The 22142-nt window shown below is 24.8% G+C and overlaps 11 protein-coding genes across 11 annotated transcripts; 5 read left to right on the top strand and 6 right to left on the bottom strand. All coding sequences in view use genetic code 12, as the record gives it.

Annotated features, from left to right (window-relative positions):
• Positions 1-70: 70 nt before the first annotated feature.
• Positions 71-1360, top strand: KGF54_001085 (uncharacterized protein; the record flags this gene model as incomplete). Its single annotated transcript, XM_051761415.1, has 1 exon — positions 71-1360. The coding sequence occupies one exon, from the start codon at positions 71-73 to the stop codon at positions 1358-1360; it is 1290 nt and encodes a 429-aa protein (XP_051622299.1).
• A 37-nt stretch (positions 1361-1397) lies between these two features.
• THR4 (threonine synthase) lies at positions 1398-2903 on the bottom strand (the record flags this gene model as incomplete). The annotated part of the gene is made up of 1 exon (XM_051761414.1): positions 1398-2903. One exon carries the CDS (start codon positions 2901-2903, stop codon positions 1398-1400), a length of 1506 nt encoding a protein of 501 aa, XP_051622298.1.
• Positions 2904-3035: 132 nt separating this feature from the next.
• PTH1 (putative phosphatidate cytidylyltransferase) lies at positions 3036-4160 on the top strand (the record flags this gene model as incomplete). The annotated part of the gene is made up of 1 exon (XM_051761413.1): positions 3036-4160. The coding sequence occupies one exon, from the start codon at positions 3036-3038 to the stop codon at positions 4158-4160; it is 1125 nt and encodes a 374-aa protein (XP_051622297.1).
• Positions 4161-4217: 57 nt separating this feature from the next.
• Positions 4218-5855, bottom strand: LAP4 (Lap4p; the record flags this gene model as incomplete). Its single annotated transcript, XM_051761412.1, has 1 exon — positions 4218-5855. One exon carries the CDS (start codon positions 5853-5855, stop codon positions 4218-4220), a length of 1638 nt encoding a protein of 545 aa, XP_051622296.1.
• A 531-nt stretch (positions 5856-6386) lies between these two features.
• KGF54_001081 (ribose phosphate diphosphokinase subunit) lies at positions 6387-7658 on the bottom strand (the record flags this gene model as incomplete). The annotated part of the gene is made up of 1 exon (XM_051761411.1): positions 6387-7658. The coding sequence occupies one exon, from the start codon at positions 7656-7658 to the stop codon at positions 6387-6389; it is 1272 nt and encodes a 423-aa protein (XP_051622295.1).
• A 384-nt stretch (positions 7659-8042) lies between these two features.
• BDF1 (chromatin-binding protein) lies at positions 8043-10262 on the bottom strand (the record flags this gene model as incomplete). Its single annotated transcript, XM_051761410.1, has 1 exon — positions 8043-10262. The coding sequence occupies one exon, from the start codon at positions 10260-10262 to the stop codon at positions 8043-8045; it is 2220 nt and encodes a 739-aa protein (XP_051622294.1).
• Positions 10263-11214: 952 nt separating this feature from the next.
• On the bottom strand, positions 11215-13296 carry BRE1 (E3 ubiquitin-protein ligase; the record flags this gene model as incomplete). The annotated part of the gene is made up of 1 exon (XM_051761408.1): positions 11215-13296. The coding sequence occupies one exon, from the start codon at positions 13294-13296 to the stop codon at positions 11215-11217; it is 2082 nt and encodes a 693-aa protein (XP_051622293.1).
• A 942-nt stretch (positions 13297-14238) lies between these two features.
• Positions 14239-16842, top strand: ROT2 (glucan 1,3-alpha-glucosidase ROT2; the record flags this gene model as incomplete). The annotated part of the gene is made up of 1 exon (XM_051761407.1): positions 14239-16842. One exon carries the CDS (start codon positions 14239-14241, stop codon positions 16840-16842), a length of 2604 nt encoding a protein of 867 aa, XP_051622292.1.
• A 548-nt stretch (positions 16843-17390) lies between these two features.
• Positions 17391-19061, top strand: SKN7 (kinase-regulated stress-responsive transcription factor; the record flags this gene model as incomplete). The annotated part of the gene is made up of 1 exon (XM_051761406.1): positions 17391-19061. The coding sequence occupies one exon, from the start codon at positions 17391-17393 to the stop codon at positions 19059-19061; it is 1671 nt and encodes a 556-aa protein (XP_051622291.1).
• A 52-nt stretch (positions 19062-19113) lies between these two features.
• KGF54_001076 (uncharacterized protein) lies at positions 19114-19773 on the bottom strand (the record flags this gene model as incomplete). Its single annotated transcript, XM_051761405.1, has 1 exon — positions 19114-19773. The coding sequence occupies one exon, from the start codon at positions 19771-19773 to the stop codon at positions 19114-19116; it is 660 nt and encodes a 219-aa protein (XP_051622290.1).
• Positions 19774-20186: 413 nt separating this feature from the next.
• On the top strand, positions 20187-22142 carry KGF54_001075 (uncharacterized protein; the record flags this gene model as incomplete). Its single annotated transcript, XM_051761404.1, has 1 exon — positions 20187-22142. The coding sequence occupies one exon, from the start codon at positions 20187-20189 to the stop codon at positions 22140-22142; it is 1956 nt and encodes a 651-aa protein (XP_051622289.1).

Raw genomic sequence — 22142 nt, 5'->3', positions numbered from 1 at the left:
GCGTTGCAAAAAATGATAAATGCGAAACAGAATTTATTTTTGAATTTTTACTCTTTTTTTAATCTTATCAATGCTTATAAATGATATAATTAATCAAACTCTACAAGATTTACAAAAGAAAGACTATTCAAATTTTAACGACTCTTTAACATTAATATCTCAGGCTATTCAAAATGTCGATAAACAAATTGATAATTTAGAATCAATTGATAAGATATTACAATATACTCCTGAAAATAATGTATTACAATTGAGATTATACAGAGGACTATTATTGATAGTCAGAAATGCAGCGCCAACTTTAGATATAGAATATTTTCCAAGAGTGATAACTAGTTTCAAACAATTTCTACTACTTGAAGAAACTGAATGGGTTGATAAAACAATACAAGTATTTTGGGAAATTTTAGCTAATTTCAAAAGAAATGACTATATTAATCAAATTAATAGTTTATTTGAGTCGACCAAAATTGTTGAAACTCCACTCATACATTTTTTATTTCGACAATTTAATTCAGACGAGCTGGATCTAACAAACGAAAATCTATTAAAGCTTTTGAAGATTAAGGAGAATTATGTGTTAAATACAATCTTTAATCTTTATTTGGGGATTAGCGATAATCATGATTCTAAAATGTTACTACATCTTATATATGATATTATAACTCATGAAAGTTTCAAAAAATGGATTGATTCACAAAAAGAAGAAGTACAAATAAAATGGTTAGAGCTCACAAGTGTTGTCATTGAGACAAATGATGATTGGGATAATTTTCAACTTGTAGGTTTATTGGCTTGGGTTGTACCGATTTTTTTGGACTATGAAAGTAAGCTAAATGCTGACACTATAAAAGACGAAAGAATCGAAAAATATTTACTCAATTCATTACATATATTGGCAGAGTGTTCAAAATATAAAGCTGCGATTCAATTTTTTGAGCATGAACAATTATTAAAGCCATTGATTTCATTACTTAAAACAATTCATGAGAATGTGAAGCGAGTCACAATGAAATCAAAGATTGAAGAAATTGTAAATTATTCTTCTTCGAAATCATATATAATAATAATTTTGTCATATATGGCATATCAATCACATAAAAATCAAGAACTCATTAGAGAACTAGGCGGTCTAGCGTTGGTATTATCCAATTGTCAAATTGACGAAAATAATCCGTTCATCAAAGAACAAGCAATTTTATGTATAAAATATTTATTAGAAAAGAATCAAAAAAATCAACAGTTTGTTGCTGAACTAGAAGCCAAGAAAACAATTGATGATGAAGTGTTACAAGAGGTTGGATATAAAGTTGATATAGTGGATGGGAAAGTAGAATTGAAAAAAAAGGAATCAAATTAAATTTTGTATGTGTATATATTTTATAATTGTATTCATTTTAAAATTTCAATTCATCTTTTATGGCTTGTTTCACTTTTGACACACTAGGTTCATCAATAAATTTTAATCTCTTCTCTTTTGTACTTAAAGCTTTTAATTCATCTGGTAATACATCTTTTTCAAATGAATAATTTTCAAATGTATCAAGAGCTTTATTAACAACTTCTGAAAATTTAGCTGGATGTGCGGTTGAAAGCGATATATAATGTTTTGGTTCTTGATCTTTTTCAATAAATCTTAATGTAGTTTTGACACCAACTGCTGTATGAGGATCAAGTATATATTTATTTTCAGTGTAAATTTCTTTAATTGTTTTAATTGTCTCGGTATTATCAACCCTATCAGAATCAAATATTGATCTAGCTGAATCAACAACTTCGTTTGGTGCAGTGAATTTTCCATTTTCTTTTAATTGTTTCATCCAATCATTTAATAAGGCACCAGCTTTTTCGTCATTATGGTCTGTAACATTATCTCTAATTAAGTACCACAACAATCTTTCAAAATTTGAAGAAATTAAAATATCCATTGCTGGAGAATAGGTAGCTTTTACACCTATTTCTTGTTGCTTAGCATATTCTCCTGTCTTCATGAATCTATCGAGAATATCATTTTCATTGGTTGCAATAATTAATTTATCAACTGGTAATCCCATTTTATAAGCATAATAACCAGCTAAAATATCACCAAAATTACCAGATGGAACAACAAATCTTATTTTATTATTATCACCAATAATTTTTTGTAATTGAAAATACGAATAAAAATAATAAGTTTGTTGTGCTAAAATTCTTGCCCAATTGATTGAATTCACAGCTCCAACATGATATTTATCATTGAATTCTTTATCACCAAATATCATCTTTACAATATCTTGACAATCATCAAAAGTACCATTAACAGATAAAGTATGAACATTTTCATCTTCTACAGTAGTCATTTGTTCTTCTTGAATCGGACTTATTCTTCCAGTTGGATATAAAATAAATACTGAAACATCTTTTTTACCTCTTAATCCATAAATGGCAGCTGATCCAGTATCACCTGAGGTTGCACCAACGACTGTTATAATATCTCTTTCCCCATTTTTTTTTGAAGCATTTCTTCTAGTTAAAAAATATTCGAATAAATTTCCAACAAATTGTAAGGCAACATCTTTGAAAGCATAAGTTGGTCCATGAAATAGTTCTAACAAATATATTTGATCATTTATTTTCTGTAAAGGTGTAACTTCATCTGATCTAAAAGTGGAGTATGATCTTTCAATTAAATCTTTTAGATCTTCATTTGGTATTTCCAGTTCTTTTATATATAATCGTAAAATATTGAATGCTAATTCATTAAATGATAAATTTTTCCACGTTTCAAGAAAATTAGATGGTAATTTTGGAATTTCTGATGGTAAATAAAGACCTCCATCTGGTGCTAAACCAGTCATTACAACATCTTCAAATGATAATTCTTCATGTTTATCAGATCTTGTAGATCTATATACTTGAGACATCTTTGGTATTTCAANTTTTAAAAAAAAAAAAAAAAAAAAATTAATGTACCGAAAAATTTAAATTTAAAAAGAGAATAATGTAAACAAAAATATAATAACATAAGTAACAGATAATACAATATCTTACTAGTAATGATCAAATTTTGGATTAGATCATTACATGTTTCAATTAAAAGAAGTACATTTGTATCAACAACTACCCCATATTCAGATAAATATTATAGACCAATTATAACAGAAGGAGCAGCAGGATTTGATAAATTAATAATACCAAAAGATTTTTGTGCTGATAATCAAAATTTAATAACAGAAAATCAATTACAAGATCAATTAGTTGAAATTGTAGAATCATTTGAATCTCCAATAGATGCATCAATTGGGTATGGATCAGGTATACTACCACAAGAAGGGTACGAAAATAAAGAAAAACAATTGGATTTTATTTTTCTAGTTCAAGATTCATCAACTTTTCATAAGCAAAATTTGAAACAAAATCCAAATCATTATTCAACAACTTCAACTTGGTTAATTAATTTCATTCAAGGTAATGGAATATATTTTAATCCATATGTATTTATTAAAAATAAAATGACGAAGTACGGGATAGTATCAAAACGTTCAGCTCTAATGGATCTTAGTGAATGGAGTTCGTTATATTTTGCAGGAAGACTTCAAAAACCTGTGAATTATATAAAAGATAATGATATTAAATTAAAATTTTTGAATCAATATAATCTTAAAAATGCAATGACAATTGCAATTTTTTTAATAAAGTCAAGTCAATTTACCGAAAAACAATTGTATGAACAAATTACAAGTTTATCATATTTAGGAGATTTCAGAATGTTTGTTGGGGGAGAAAATCCAAATAAAGTTAAAAATATAGTGACAAAACAATTTGATCATTTTAAAAAGTTATATGATCCTATATTACAATTCTTCATTCATAGAAATTATTTGGTTATAACGGATAATGATGCGAATAATAGAGTCTTTAAAACAAATTTAAATATAAATTCAAGGATAAAATTAATAAGTTGTTTGCCCTTACATTTTAGAACTCAACTTTATAGTAAATATCCAGAATCATCCATAAAAGATATAGCGAAAGATCAAAATTTAGCAAAAAATATTAAAGATTTGATTTCAAAAACAATTATTTATAGCTCCGTGATACAAGCTATAAAGGGTGTTTTAACGGCAGGTATATTTAAATCAATCAAATATGCTATTGCTAAAAAGAATAAAAGCAAATAATGATAATTAATATATATAGAATTATAATGACAGCATTAATGATACAAACGACTAAAACTATACTACAACATCATCTATTATTTCATCCCATCTCAAGAATACTTCCTTGAAAAATCTAACACCTATTCCAACATCTTTATAACCCATCATACTTCTGATTGAATGCATACTCAATATAGGCAAACCAACGTCTATAATTACTTTGGCCCCATTTATACCTCTTTTCCCGTTTGACATAATTGGTCCAATAGTTCCACCAGATCTTGAATCGTTTCTTATATGAAATTGCTGGAGTTTTATGCCAGGCAAATGATCAACTATTCTTTGTAAAAACTCTTTACCATATGAATCACTCAAAACATGAGCATTTGAGTCAAACTTTATAGATGGGCCAACATTAGGTAATGGATAATTATTTTTTAAATAAACTTCAATAAAATTTGGATTCATCGCATGAGTAACATCAGATGATAAGATTATTGTATTGGTGGTAAAATTTGCAAATGCTTCATTTGTTGACCGTTTACATTTATCTTGTACAATTGATTTTAAATTATCTATTAAAAATCCACCATGAGCTCCGGTATTTGTTAAAGATCCAATTTCTTCATTATTGGCTAGATATATACCCGATAATCCTTTATAATCTTCTATTTCCCGTTCTGTGAAAAATTTTTGACTAAATTCTATCAATCCATACACCGAATCAAATGCACACAATCTATCATCTAAACTAGCTGAAAAAATGAATTCATTTTCCAATCCACCTCTATGACTTGGTTGGACATCAACAAGATCCAAATCTATATCAATTATTGATTCAATTGGAGTGTCCGACAACTCACAAATGTATCGTAGTAAACTTATTGGATGTCGATTATAAAGTTTACTTTCTAATTCTTGTTTTGTTGGTTTCAATTCTTCATTTGAATAGGCAAAAATAGGTACTTCTTGAGTTTGAGGGTTATAATCTTCTTTATCCCAATTAGATTCTTTTGGTATGAAGGCAATTGGTGTATTAGAATTTATTAATTTTCTTTTAATTTTACCATTTTGTTTTATTAATACTGAACCTGCTAATCCTAAATCTCTATTAAGCCAATATTTATTTAAACTTCCAGAATAAGGTGCAACCCCTAATAATTCATATCCTTCAAAATTTGATCTTTTCAGACCTCTTGGGTTTAATTTAATACTTAATGCATCAGAGTGACTTCCAACAAAACATGAACCATTTTCTGGCTTCCATTCACCTCCTAGTACAAAAGCAATTAAACATTGATCATTCCTACTCGTATAGTAAAAACCTGGTTTTACATTCTTTATAGGTTTAGTTTGTTGAATATAATGAAATCCATTATTTTCTAAAACTGATTTAAAATGAGTTATTACATGATAAGTAGTTGGATTTGAAGTCATAAATTCAATAAATTCATCAGAATAACTTTCGTAATATTGTTCATAATCGTCATTGGTAATATTTGGTAAGGTAGTGGTATTAATATTTGTAGATTCGTTATTAATTTTTGGTAATGTTATAAAAGAATTTATATTTGTTGATTCGATAAATTGATTAATTGACATTTGAGATTCTATAAATGATTCATCATCAGTACTATCTACATCACTTTCAGTTGTAGTTATAGATATTATACTTCCACATTCATCTATTAATGCAAATTTATCTTGATTCATTAAATAGTGTAGTAAATGTATACTCTTATAAATTTCAAATAAATAATAGACCGGAATTATTAAAGTATTTGTAATAAAGTATTGATTTTATTTTGTGAAATATTTAAAGATAAAAGATAATTTTACTAGGGCATAATTTAGCGCATCTGTTTTGAACTGCGTCAAATTTAATAGCTTTGTTTCATCTATTATATATTGTAGTTGTGATGTAACCTAAATATTCTATGAGTTAAACTAACAAGATCAAATGAAAATTAAGTTTCTTCTAGTTTAATTAAACTGGATTCTAATTCAGTGTTGATTTTCATAAATTTGAAAAATTTGTTGCACTTTTTGCTGCAAATTCGTCCAAAAAATTAAAATTAACTGAAAAACGTTTTTAACTTGAAACAATCAATTATTTGAGAAATACATAACTTAGAGTTTCCAGAGTCACATAACGAGTGACTCATTTATAAATAGATACATTGTCAAATTTTATATTAAGGATAAATAAATACTATTCTGGAATAAATAAAAAACATTATTAACTCATTCAATAGCAGCTAAAGAATCAAATAAAACAGAAATTGATTCACCAAAATGATCTCTTCTTATACATTCAGCAAATATTGGAGAAACATCAATAACTACTAATTTATTTAAATTTGCTTCAATTTGTTCTTTTGGAATTGGATAAGTATTTGTAACAACAATTTTATCAATACATTTTGATTCAGTTAATGCTTCTAAACAAGAATCATTAAATACTCCATGAGTACCAACAACATAAACTGCTTTTGCACCACAATTCAATCTTAAATGTTCTGCTGCTGCAATAAATGAATTTGGTTTATCAATCATATCATCTAGTATAATTGCAACTTTATCTTTTACATCACCAACTAAAGTAATTAATTTTTCTTCAATTAAAGGTTCATCTTCATCATCTGAATTTGCAACATCATATGAACCACCCAAGACATCACTATCTATTATATTTGGTTTTGTTAAATGTGAACCATTTGTATCAACAAGACATGATGAATCTTTATTATTTATTTTACATTCTTCTTTACATTGATAATCATCATCAACAACATGTCCTTGTACTATCCTTGCAGTTTGTAATTCATTCACTATATTATCTTGTTCATCAGCATCTAATCCATCTTCATCTACTATTTTAGCTTTTTTCAAAGCTTTCTTTTTAGTATATTCATCTTGAGTTCTTCTTCTATCTGTATGAATCATTGCAAAATTTATTTTTAAAGAATCTGCTAAAGCAGTGACTCTTTTTGTTCCACCAGGATTTTTTGATACAACAACTGAACTTTCCCAATCATCTATATTATGACGTATCCATCTTGCTAATGTTGGTGCACCAAATAAATTATCAACTGGTTTAGTGAAAAATCCTTGCATTTGACTAGCATGAAGATCCATACTAACAACATGATCAGCTCCTGCCATCACCAAAAGATTTGCTAACATTCTTGCAGTTATAGCTCCTCTATGCTTTTTCATTTTACTTTGTTTCGAATAAGGAAATTGTGGTATTACAGCAGTAATTTTATTAGCACTTCCACCACGACAAGCACTTATTAAAATTAATAGTTCCATTATATGATCATTTATATGAGGTGAACCACTTTGAATAATATATACATCCTCATCTCTAACACTAACTCCAATTTGAACTGAAGTTTCTCCATTACTAAATTTTTTTAATGTACATGGAGCTGGTTCAACACCTAATCTTTCACAAACTAATTGACCTAATTCTGGATGTGAAGATCCAACAAAGATCTTGCATTTACGCATTTTAATTGATGTAGACAACTTGAATATGGGGTTGGTTGTAGAAGATTAATTTGAGTCTGAATTAACCGTTTATCAGATGTTATAATAAATTAAGATGCGAATAATTATTGCAGGAACTTAAATTATTTTTTTTTCTCCATGTGTTTTGAATTATACTTCATATTTTTATTAGCTATCATTTTAACACAATGTTACAATATTTAAATACCAACAATTAATTTAATTTGTGAATGGGGTTTGTTGTTTGTACATGTGCCTAAAGAGGTATGATTTAAAACAGAATTTACTACAATATTCTCAGTATAACAATTTCTTGACGTTTAAATCAAATATGTATATTAATATTATTGATATTTTTACATAAAAGTACTCATTTCTGTTTATTTATTCTTCTTCTGAACTTGATTCATCAGAAGCATCCAGTTCAGATTCATGAGCTATATTATTTAATTGTTGATTACCTTCATCAAATAATGCTAGTTGATAACGTAAATGTGCCATTTCATCAACTCCACCATCAATTGGTTTTTTCTTTTTATTTACTGATTTTTGAGTTGCTTTTTCACCAAATAAAAATTCATATAATTTTAATACTGTTGAATCACCTAATTGATCCATATCTAATTCAACTTCATCTTCATTATTTATTTGTACATCATCTTGAATAATTTTAATAAATGAATTTAATTTTTTCTCAGATAAATTTGGTACCATTTCTGAAACTTGTTTTTTCATTTCATATGTAACGACTGGTTGTGGTGGTGTAAATTTAACTGGTTGTTGAGTTGGTTCTTTTGATCTTTTAGATTTTGAATTTGACTTTTTTGAATTTTTCTTCTTTTTATTTCTTCTTGCTGCTTGTTGATCTTTTAATTTTTTCAAATGTTGAGCTTTTAATTCATCTAATTCCTTTTTCATACGTGTCAATTGATTTTCTAAAAATTGAATTGCTGGAATATCTGATAACATACTTTCATTAATTTCTTCTTCTTCTTCTTCTTCAGAACTATAAACTTCTTCAATTTCTTCTTCAACTTGAGGTTGAGGTTTATTTGCCCATTTTTCATCAAAAATTGATTCTAATCTATGACCCATCATATTAACATCAGTTCCTTCAGGATTAAATTTATAACAATTTTGGAAAACTAATTTAACATCAGCTTCAAATTCTTCAGGATTATTATATTCATTATTATTTAATTTTAATTGAACTTTACCTAAATCCATTGGTTTTTTAATAATTTGTGAATAAGTTGGAAATAATTGAGTATCAACAGGATCTAAAAATACCCAATTTAAATCTTTATATCTTTGAGAATTCAATGATTTTATACATTCATTAGCATATCTCATTATTGGATCTTTTTTAGTAGTTTTTTCATATTGAAGTTCTTTTGGTTTTGGTGGTTGTATTTTTCTTTTTGGTCTTGAAGAAGCAACTGAATCAATAATTTTTCTTTTTGATGATTCTGGTGATACTGATTGAGTTAATGGTAAATCTTTTGAAGGAGAATTCATCATATGTTTTTCAAAATATGCTTGAATATTTTTTGCCATTCTTGATATACCAGCTTGTTCACCATTAAATTTTATACAATTATTAACCATTAAATTAAAATCATCAGTAAATTCAGAAAGTTCACTATAAGCAGAAGCATGTAATTTTTTTTCTAAAGTTGATAAATCCATTGGTCTTTGAATATAATTATAATAAAATGGAATATTTAATTTAACAATATCAACAGGTAATAAAAATGGTACAGCATCTTTTAAACGTTTTATATTTTTTAAAGTATTTAATGCAAATTTTTGTTGATGTTGTGGCATTGGATTTGAAGGTAAATTATTCATATCTGGTTCTGCTGGTGGTTTTGGTGCTGGAATTTTAGGTAATTCCTTTGTTGTGGTGGGTGGTTGATCAGATGATTGTGTAGTGGCATTGGTAGTTGTTGTTGTTGTAGTAGATGAGGAAGACTCTGGCTCTTTTGTTGTGTCATTTTCATCTTTAATTATATCATTATTTACAGTAGTTGTTGATTGTTGGTTTGAGGTTTGTGATGTTTCATTAATTGGTTCTTCATTAGGATTTTGGACGTTCTCCTCTTTGCTGTTGTTATTGTTATTAATTTCTTCATTATCATTTTTTTCTTCATTTAGTATATCCTTATTGGATTCATTATCTATATTTCCATTGCCATCTGATGTACTATGATCATCATTATTATCATTATTACTTTCTTCTGTTTTTTGTTTTTTAGTTGGTGATTCTTCTTCATCATTATCCTTATTATTATCTTGATTATTTAATTCGTCATCATCAATTTCTAATTTTCTTTTTTCAGGAGTTGGAGTTGGATTTGGTGGTGATAAAGGTTCATGAGATTGTTGTTGTTTTTGTTGTAATAATGTATCAATATTTTCATCTTCATTTATATGATTTTTATTATTTAATAAGTTATTTTCTTTATTATTCTTATTATTAATATCTTCAAGATTATGATCAATATTATTATTATTATTATTATTATTATCAAGATGATTATTAAATGATTCAGATGATGGAGTTTGAATAGGAGTATTTGTATCAGGTAGTATTTGAGACATCTTTAACTATATACGATGATGTATTGATATGAATGATAGTAATATGTGTAGTAACTTAAACAATCATAAGTTAATGTTTTGAAATTTGAACAAAATTAATAACAATTCAATAATCGAATAATACAATCGATGGTTAATTATTTGTATGGATTGACTGATAATATGATATGATATATGATATGATAATAATAGTAGTAAAATATTTTGTTAATAATCACACTACCCCTTTAATTTAATAAAATTACGTAATGATTAAAAATAATAAAAAAAATAAAAAAATTTTTCAAATTTAAAAAATTAAAAATTAAAAAAAAAAAAAAAGACGAAAAAAAAAAACCGGGAAATTTTATCTCCTTTTTATATTCATTAGAAATTTTTTCCAATTTTTGTTTTTTTTTTTTTGCTGTGTTTTAAAAAAAATTTGAATCTCAAGATTGTCACAGATTACACTACCCTTTTTTCAATATTATTATAAATTATTTTTTTTTTACAACCAGATTTTTTATTTTTACAACCAGCATTATCTTTTCTTTAAAATTTAATTATTATTTGAAGTGGCAAACTTAAGTTTAAATTTATTAAATGATCAAGTTTATTATTGAGTTTGATTATATTAATGACCTATTAAATGTACTTAAAAAATATTTATTCTCTTAGTCTATCATATTTTAATGATGGCAAATAATTTGTTTGATGGAAAAAAATTTAATTAAAAAGAGAGAGGAAAAAAAAATTATATAGTTTCATATTAAATATTTGTGTTGCGAATTTATATTATATATATATTTTGAAACAATATTTGTAAATACTTTATAAATTGAAATATTAACTACAAAAATCGTAAAAGAATTAAAAAAATTTTATTAAATATGAATGAATTTAAAAATAATGAACAAAAACATAGATTTATTAACGTTTGATATTTATAATATTCATTATTATTATTGTATATTTACAAATGTATAGTTAATAAATCATTACTTGAAAATCCTTTATTACAACTTGGACATCTTCTTAATCTTGCTGCTAATCTTTCTTGTGTACAATTTGAACAAAATACATGACCACATACTGTTATTGCTGTATCTTTCCAATTTTTTGTACATACTGAACATTTTGCTATTGATCTTAATGCTTCTAATTGTTGTTCATCTTCTTGTAATAATAAATTTGTATTATTTGATTTATATTTTGTTAATGTTGTTTCACTTATAATTAATTTTTTTTTTAATTGATTTATTTCAATTTCTTGTTTATTATTTAAATTTTTAATTTCAATAATTTCATTTATAAATATTTCATTTTTCTGGTTAATTCTATTTATTTCATTATCTAATGATTCTTTTGATTGTTTTAAATTTCTTATTGAGTCTTGTAAATTAAAATTTTCTTGTAACAGATTTTCTTTTATAATTTTATAATCAATTAATGAATTATTTAAAACTTCAATTTTATTTAAATAATTAATTTCTAATTCATTTAAATTTTTTATAATTTCTTGAGATTTTGTAATTTGTTGTTTTAATATTTTATTTTCATTTGTTAAAGAATCTTTTAATCTCATTGATGCAAAATATTTTTGATCAGCTTTTGTTTTCTCAATAGTTAATTTTTTTATAACATTATCTTGATCAATTGTTGAATTTAATTTTTTTAATGTTAAATCTCTTGTTTGTTTAAATGCTAATTCTAATTCTTTAATTTCATTTTGTAATAATTGTATTTGTTGATTATCATTATTAGTAGTTGATGATGATGATGATGATGGTAGTTGTTGTTGTTCTTTTAAAGATTCTAATTCTTCAATTCTTTTAGAATAAGTTTTGTTTAATTCTATTAATGATTGATTTGTCTTTTGATCTTCTATTTGAGTTGATAATATAGTGTTTTTAGCTAATAATTCATCTCTTGTTGTTCTAATTCTTACTAAATCTTCTTCATTTTTAGCTAGTTGTTGTTTCAATTTTTCATTTTCTTCTTGAATTTCATTTTCTAAAAATTTTTTAATTTCAGTTTGTTTTTTTTCTAATTCAGTTAATTTTGTTATATTTATTGTATTTAATTTATTAACTTTACTTATTTGTTCTTGTAATAATTGATTATTTTTAATAATTTTTTTATAATTTAAATTATCTTGTAAATCTGATTCTTCTAAATTATGTAATTTATTATCTAAATTTTCTGATTTTTGTAAATATAATTGATTTGATTCTGTTAATTTATTAATTTGTTCATTTAATATTTGAATTGTTGATTTTAATTGATCTATTTCATTATTTAAATTTTCAAGTTCTTCAATATTTATTGATGAATTACCATTATTATTATTATTATTATTCTCTGATGTTGATTTTGATTCTTCGTCTTCTTTAACTTCTTGTTTTATTTCTTCTTCTACTTTCTCTTCTTTTATTTCTTTTCGACTATCATCTACTCTTTTTAATGTTATAGATTCATTTCTTTCTCTTTTATCTATTAAATCAAGTATTTCAGATTGTAAATTCTCTATAGTTTGTGATAAGATTTTTTTATCATTCGCTAGTATTTCATTTTGACTTTTTAAATAAGTGAATTCTTTTAATGATGATATATCTAGATTCTCATTTATTTTACTTGATATAGCTTTTGATAAATTTGTTTTTAATTGTACTAATTTTTCTTCAATTTTATTATTACCATAATCTTCAAATGATACTAAAATATTATCATTACCTTCATTAGATGATGATAAATTAAATAATAATAAAATTTCATCATACCAAGCAATTAATACATTTAATAAATATTTCAGAAATTCAGAATCTTTTGTTAATTTTTTAATTTCAACTTTTAATTTTAAAACTTGTTGTTTATATTGAATCATTTGTCTCCAAATAGCTTCTTTTTTAAAATATATAACATCGGCTTGAGTTAATGGACCATTTTCACTTAATTCATCTAATGGTTTTAACTTTTTATTAATTGATTCTGTTGAATTTTCGAGCAGTCTTTTTCTATCATTATTATTATTATTATTATTATTATTAATACTCATTTTTTTGTGTAGATAGGTATTTTTAAATAATCAATATATATACAAGAATAAGTTTAGTTATATAAGATAACTTATGAAATGATAATAATGTACCTAATGTTTAATATTTTAATGATATAAACTTTTCAAATTAATTTTGGTTGTAAGTATTTCAACTTTTAATCTTATTACTTTTAATTTTATTTATTTAATTTTTTAATTTTCAAAATTTTTTTTTTTCGGTGTAAATTTTTATTATTATATTCTAGTTAGTTAGTTAATTAATTTAATATTGTCTAATTAGTTAACATAATACAAGATAGTAATAGTAATATATTTTAACCATTTAACACGCCTTCTCAATAAAATTGTTTAAATGTATTGTGACTTTTAATCAGTTAGTTAGTTAATTATACAATATAGATTAACAGAATACTAAACATATTGTATAAATATATATATGATGAATAATAATAATATATATATATCAATGTATATTATTCTTTGAATTGAAATAAATGATCTTTTAAAGTAATTTATATATCTATTGATTGAGTTCTATCAAATTCAATTTAACTAAAATAGATTCAATAATGAGTTTGTACATTTTCTATTGTATAGATTTTAAATGAAGTGGTTGTAAGAAAAATTTTTGATAGTCTGATTTATATTTTTTTAATTATAAGATCAAGTAGGTGTTAAAGTTTAATTATTAATTCATTCATATCCAGAATTTGAATTATACAATTCTTCATTCAATTAAATAAACATTATTTTTCAACGTGGTTGCTAAACTTTTTTAAATTTTTCAAAATTTAATTTATTTATTAATATTTATTAGATCTAATAATTAAATTAATGCGAATATTAAATATTATTATTAATGTATACTAATACTTATATTTAAATATATTAAATTATTGCAACCAAATTTTAGATTTTTTAATTTTTACAAATGTTATAATGAAATATCAATTAACATTATGTTTTATATTTCTTTTATTAAATTATTGTTTTGCAGTTAAAGATTATTTATTTAAATCATGTCAACAAAATGGATTTTGTAATAGAAATAAATATTATTCAAATCATATACTAGGGGATTCAAATTTTAAATCACCATATTATATAAATAAATTTGAAATTAATGGAGATATATTAAGAGGAATTGTATTAAAAAATAATACAAATGTTGAATTCCCATTTAAAATAAGTATAATTGAAAATAGTTTTAGATTTAAATTGGATGAAATTAGAAATTTAAATGAAAATATAATTGTTAATAATAATAGATATAATGAAACTTCAAATTGGGCTTTTGATAAAAATGTTCAATATAATAAAGCTAAATTTATTACAAGTAAAGATTCAATACAGATAAATTATAATCTGAATCATAAAGTTATAATAAACTTAAATCCTATAAAATTTACTTTTTATTATAAAAATGAAAAAGTATTATTAATAAATGATAAACATTTTTTATTAATTGAATATCAAAGATCAAAAGAAAATCTTAAATTATTACCTCAAGAATCTTCATTTAATATGTTTTCTGATGATTTTCAAGATTCAAAATCAGATACTTTACCTTTAGGTCCAGAATCAATTGGATTAGATTTTACTTTAATTGGATTTCAAAATTTATATGGTATTCCTGAACATGCCGATTCAATGCTTTTAAAAGATACTACCAACAAAGAACCTTATAGATTATATAATGTTGATATATTTGAATATGAAACTGATTCAAGATTACCTATGTATGGATCAATTCCATTATTAACTGCGATTAAAAAAGATGTCTCGATTGGAATTTTTTGGTTAAATAGTGCTGATTCATATATTGATATAAAAAAATCTCAAGATTCAACCGTTCATTGGATGTCAGAGAATGGTATACTAGATTTTATAATAATTATTGAAGATTCACCAAAGGATATTAATCAAGTTTATGGTAAAATTACAGGTTTCACCCAATTACCGTTATTATCAAGTCTTGGGTATCATCAATGCAGATGGAATTATAACGATATTAAAGATGTTTTAGATGTTAGTTCTAAATTTGATGAATATGAGATTCCTTATGATACTATTTGGTTAGATATTGAATATACTGACAACAAGAAATATTTAACTTGGCATCCCGAAACTTTTGATAAACCAGATGAAATGTTGGAGATACTAAATAGAACAGGTAGAAATCTAGTAGCTATAATTGATCCTCATATAAAAACCGGTTATTTTGTCAGTGATTCATTAATTAATCAAAAATTAACTATGAACAATAATGAAGATGAATCATATCATGGACATTGTTGGCCTGGGGAATCTGTTTGGATTGATACTTTAAACCCAAAAAGTCAAAAATTTTGGGATGATTCTCATAAATCATTTATGATATCTGATAAATATAAGAACTTACATATATGGAATGATATGAATGAACCATCTGTTTTCAACGGACCAGAAACTAGTGCACCAAAAGATAATTTACATTTTGGACAATGGGAACATAGATCAATTCATAATTTATTTGGTTTAACTTATCATGAAACAACTTTTAATTCTTTATTATCAAGATTACCAAATCAAAGACCATTTATATTAACAAGATCTTATTTCTCAGGAAGTCAACGTACTGCAGCAATGTGGACTGGTGATAATATGTCAAAATGGGAATATTTAAAAATTTCAATTCCAATGATTTTAACTTCAAATATTGTTGGAATGCCATTTGCAGGAGCTGATGTTGGTGGATTTTTTGGTAATCCTCTGAAAGAATTATTAACAAGATGGTATCAAGCAGGTATTTGGTATCCATTTTTCAGAGCTCATGCACATATTGATTCAAGAAGAAGAGAACCATGGATGATTGGTGAACCATATACATCTTACATAAGAGATGCAATAAAATTAAGATATTCATTATTACCAGTATTTTATACATCTTTTTATCAAGCTTCTAAAACAGGTATTCCTGTACTAAAACCATTATTTTATGATTATTCAAATCTGACAAACTCAAAAATATTTGAAATTGAAGATGAATTCTTTCTAGGTAATTCTGGTATTTTAGTAAAACCAATAACTGATGAAAATGCAGACGAAGTTGATTTTTACATTCCTGAAAATGAAATATTTTATCAATTCACTAATGGTCAAATTGGAGATAAAATTGATAATTCTAAATTTGAAGTCAAAAATAATGATATACCAATGCTACTAAAAGGTGGATCGATAATTGCAATGAAAGAAAGATACAGACGATCTACAAAATTAATGAAATATGATCCATATACGTTAATAATTGCATTGGATAAATTCGGAAATGCTAGTGGTGAATTATATATTGACGATGGTGAAAGTATAAATTCTGATTACAAATCAATAAATTTTGAATTTAAAGACGGTAATTTATTAACAAAATCAGAAGGTAATTATTCTTTACCAATTGAAATAGAAAAAATAATAATTGTTGGTGCTAATCAAATAAATTCAAAACTTGGTAACATTTTTGAAGATGGTAATAAATTTATCATAAAAAAGCCTAATGTTAATATATAATACTTTTGTTATATAATAAATCTACTTTAAGTAATTGGTTACTTTCTACTCCAAATATTTGTCGTAAAGTATAGATTAATTGAATAATCTCGTATTCACTTGTAATTTAGAAATAATAATTAAACATAATCCAAGAATACGATTTAATTAATTAATTAAGTAATTTTTCGCAAATTAATCCGAGTGTCATGACACAACAATAAATTGACGACATTGATTCTTAATTTTTTTTTTCGTCTTAATTCTTTTTATTTATTATTATTAATTATTGATTAATTTAATTAAATTAACAACCAAGATTTAATATTACAAGTTACTAATACTAATACAATCAAAGTTTACTTCATTTTTGACTTAGCAACTACCACCATCGATTTTTTTCAATACAAACTATTCATGATATCCATTTGAATGTACTAGCAATTCTATATAAAGTTAAAAAAAATCTATAAAAATAATCAATTTAGTTCTTCCGAATTTACTTGTCTTAATTATTATCAATTACTATTAATACTTTCTTTAATAATTAAATCCAAAAATTTCATGTCATGTCATCTTTGAATCATCCTATACCTCCTAACTCAACACTCGTAACAACTGCAAGTTCAAATCAAAGTGGATCAAATGATTTTGTTAAAAAATTATTTTTAATGCTTCAAGAAGATAATTATAAAAATATTGTAAAATGGACTAAAAATGGTGATAGTTTTGTTGTTTTAAATACAAATAATTTTACAAAAGATATATTACCACGTCATTTTAAACATTCTAATTTTGCAAGTTTTGTACGTCAATTAAATAAATATGATTTTCATAAAGTTAAAATTCCAAATGATGCAAAACTGACTTATCCATATGGTGAAGATGCATGGGAATTTAAACATCCAAATTTTAAAATTAATGATCGAGAATCTTTAGAAAATATTAAGAGAAAAGGTCCAACTACTAAAAAAAATTCAAATGGTTCAAAAACCAATCTGATATCAGTTGAAGAAAAAGAAATTAAAAAAGAACCAACTGCAGAATTAAATCAACAATCAAATGGTAATCATATGTGTAATTTGTATTTTAATCAATTAAATACTTCACAAAATCATTTAAAAGATCAATTAAATCAATTAAAAGATAGTAATCAAATGTTAAATCAAGAAATAAATATTTTACAAAGAAAATATAAAACTCTTGTGGAACATATAGTATCAATAAATTCTTTTAATGAAAGATATCATCGTTCAATAAGTGTATTAATGAATGTTTTATTACAATCAGGTATAAAAATTCCACCTTTAGATTTCCCACCACCTCTAAATGTTGGTGGTAATTTCAAATTACAAGATTCACCAACTTTTCCAAATTTATCATCAACATCATTACCAAGTATATCTCATCATTTACAACAATCTTCACCGAGAATGAATCAATCACCAATAGTTCCACAGTTAGTTCCCCCACATATTCCACCTCATATAAATAGATCAATGTCTATAAATTCTCAACAACAACAACAACAGCAACAACAGCAACAACAGCAACAATCATATCCAGTGACGAGTCCGGTTAGTGGGCTAGTTTCTTTAAGTCGGCAGCTGTCTATACATCAACCACAAAAACCACCTTCGCAATCAAATGATCAAACTCCAACTTCTACTCCGAATTTAAATCAGGAACTTATACAACCATCTCCAAAACCAGTATCACCATTAACTAGTTCAACTGCATCACCAAATGCTGCTGCTGCCGCCGCCGCTGCTGCAGCTGCTGCTTCTGTTGTAAATAACAACCCAGTCCCAAATTCAACAATTAATATTACAAATATACCGAATCCAAAATTTAATGTTTTATTAGTTGAAGATGATAATGTTTGTATTCAATTATGTAGAAAATTTTTGGTTAAATATGGATGTCAAGTAACTGTTGTTACAGATGGTTTAAATGCAATATCAACAGTTGAAAATACAAAATATGATTTAGTTTTAATGGATATTGTAATGCCAAATTTAGATGGTGCAACAGCAACAAGTGTTATTAGATCTTTTGATACAAAAACTCCAATTATTGCAATGACTGGTAATATAGAAGATAATGATTTAGTTACTTATTTACAAAATGGTATGAGTGATATTTTAGCAAAACCTTTTACAAAAGATGATTTATATTCAATATTATCAAAACATTTATTAAAAGAAGAACCAGAAACTAAAAAGCCAAGATTAGAATAAAATTAATTTATATTTCTATATTTATATTATTATTATTATTATTATTTATTTTTTATATTATTAATTTATGAAATGCTATATCTGAAAATGATGTACCCCAAATATCATTTTTATTAAAATTATATATATAACGTATTATTTCAACTTTTTTAAAATAAACAGAATTTGAATCATATTCTATTTCTGGTTCTTTGAATTGTTTTCTATTTTTAATTATTTTTGTAAAACCATCATTGTTTGATTTATCATTTAATAAATTAACCATAATTGACATTGATGGATACAAATCATTCAATTTTTGTTTACTCAATCTATCCGTATGACTTATTATATCATTTCCAATGAAATAAACTGGTTGTTCCTTCTGCACAATTTGTTCCATTATTTCTAATGGTAAATGAGGTATATAAAATAAAGTACTTTCATCTTTTGGGTGTGAAAAGTTTTCTTCTATTTCAAAATCTCGTAATATTTCTTTATCTTTATCATTAAAAATTGGATCATATATTGATACCATCTCAATTTTAATTTCAAAATAATCTATTAATTCCAATAATAATGCATATTGATATCTAGAATTTGAATTATCAGTAATTGAACCTAAAGCTAAACATCTTATTCTATTAAATTTATAATCATTTAATGATTCTTTTATTTCAGTAAAAAATTTTGAATCTCTTATATCATTTCTATATTTATCAATTTTATCCATAAATTATATTGATTTTTGATATTTATTTTATATTTTTGATATTTCTTACTTTAATAAAATTTAAAAAGTATAAAAATAAAAATAAAATTTCTTGAATTATAAAATTTCAGTCACGTGTCTCAATTGGTAGTGAATCTGTTTGATCTCGTATCTAATTTACTTACTATACTATTATATACAGTATATATGAACTTATAATTATAATTCCGTTTTAAGACATTTTATAAACAATTAGATATTATAAATTTATATAAATAATTATTTAATCTTTATTCTAATAACTAATTTATAATTTATATATCAATTACATTTTATTGTTCTTTTGTAACAATACCGCTTCATTTTATTTAACTGAAATCAAAAACAGGTATCATTGGACTCAAAATTTTTAATCACATTTTGTTGTCATTAAAATGTCTTCACCTCCTCATTCTCATTCAAGTTCAAATTATTCTTATGGACCAGTTATAAAACCAGAATTAGCTTCAATTGGTAATGCAACTCAATCTTCATCTTCATCTTCATTTAAATCTCCAACTTCAACTATTGGTACAACTACTGCGGCTATTGATCATTTACCACCTAGTAATTTAAGTGATATTGAATCAATTGATGGTCAACATAATCATTATAATCAACAACAACAACAACAACAGCCAATCCCACAATTTCAAATAACTCATAATTCAAATATTAGTAAAGAAAGTCAAAAATCACAAGATTCTTCAAATTCAATAGCTAATGAAACATTAACAAGACCAATAATTAGACAAATTTCCCCTGAATCAAATTCAATATCTCCAATGTCATCAAATACAAATTCATCAAATGATATAAATGTAAATCAAAGAGTTGGAATAAATTTAACTCAATTACAAAATACTTCAAGTTTGGAAAGCTTATTAACAAAGCCAATAAATTTACAAAATGCTCATAATAATCATTATCAAAAAAGAGCTTCAATTTTTAGTACTTTTAGTCAATATTCTGGTAAAGTTGAAAATGAAAAAGCTATTCCAATGACTTTGAAAAGAACTGATACAAGTAAATTTAGAAAATACAATAAAGATGAAGTTGAAGAAGAGCAACAACAACAACAACAACAATCACAAACGCAAGAAAAATCAGATAAAGAAGATTCAAATAATTTATCATCAAATCAATCAGTCGAAACTGGTCACTTATTAAATGACGGGATAGAAGATACAACATTTGATTCATCAAAACAACTGACAAATCAACCAGAAGAAGAACACTCCGATGTTGAAACAGATGAAGAAAGTTCAATATTAATGGGTAAATTGCCAACTTCTTCAAAACCAGTTGAACAAATTTTAAATATAAATCCAGATAAATCATTTAATACTAATATTGAAGGAGCAGTACCTGCAAGATCACCAAGAAGACCAGTTTCAATGATTGCAAATCCTACCGGTAATAGTACGACTACTACTACGTCCCCTAAAACAAAAAGAAACTCAAGAAGAAAATCAACTCAAATAAATGATGATTTAGATAAATTAATGTTTGATGCTTCGTCAATGAAATCAATGAATGATGTGCCACAAGAACAAGAAGAAGAAGAACCCATAAATCCAGAGACAGACTCAACTAAAAATGCTAGGGATAGACTTCATAGGGAAAGTACAGACACTACAGCTTCACAACCATTATTAGCTAAATTAAATGATATCAACGATGAACCAAAAGAAGAACAAGAAGCAGCAGTAGCATCTCAAGAGTTTTCACCAGAACCAAGAACCTTACCACCAAGACCATCACAAGACAACATCAACAAAGCAAGGCAATTATCATCATCATATCAAAATCAACAACAATTACCACTTGGGGAAATAACTAATCTACAAACTAACATAAATGATGATGATGATCAATATTATGATATTGATGATGAAGATGAAAGAATACCAATACAACATCGTCCATCAAAAGCAAAATCTGTTAAAAATTCAATTAGAAGACCAACAAGACAATCCACAGTGATAAAAAATGAGTCAACTCCTCCACCTTTACCACAACAAGAATTACAACAATCTAAATCACATCAAAAAAAGAAAAAAAATTCATCATCAACTAAAAAAAGATCTAAATCTACAACTTCAAATAATCAAGAATTAAAACCATTTAGTTATAATACATTAATATCATTATTAGAAAGTATGAATGGTACAATAATTGGAGAAGAATTTGATTCATTAAATATTCCAATTAGAGAAAAACAATTGATTGAAAAAATCATTGATTCATTAAGTAGATTAACATCTGATATGATATTAGATAAACAAAGATACGATATGGGATTAGTCAGATTGGAAAAAGCTTTACGTGTATTAGAAGGATTTAATTAA

Source organism: Candida jiufengensis, assembly GCF_024610255.1.
Source record: "Candida jiufengensis strain CBS 10846 chromosome Unknown scaffold7, whole genome shotgun sequence".
NCBI classification, from domain to species: Eukaryota; Fungi; Ascomycota; class Pichiomycetes; order Serinales; family Debaryomycetaceae; genus Lodderomyces; species Lodderomyces jiufengensis.
The sequence above is the reverse complement of the archived record's forward strand: the minus strand, read 5'-3'. Positions and strand labels throughout refer to the sequence as shown.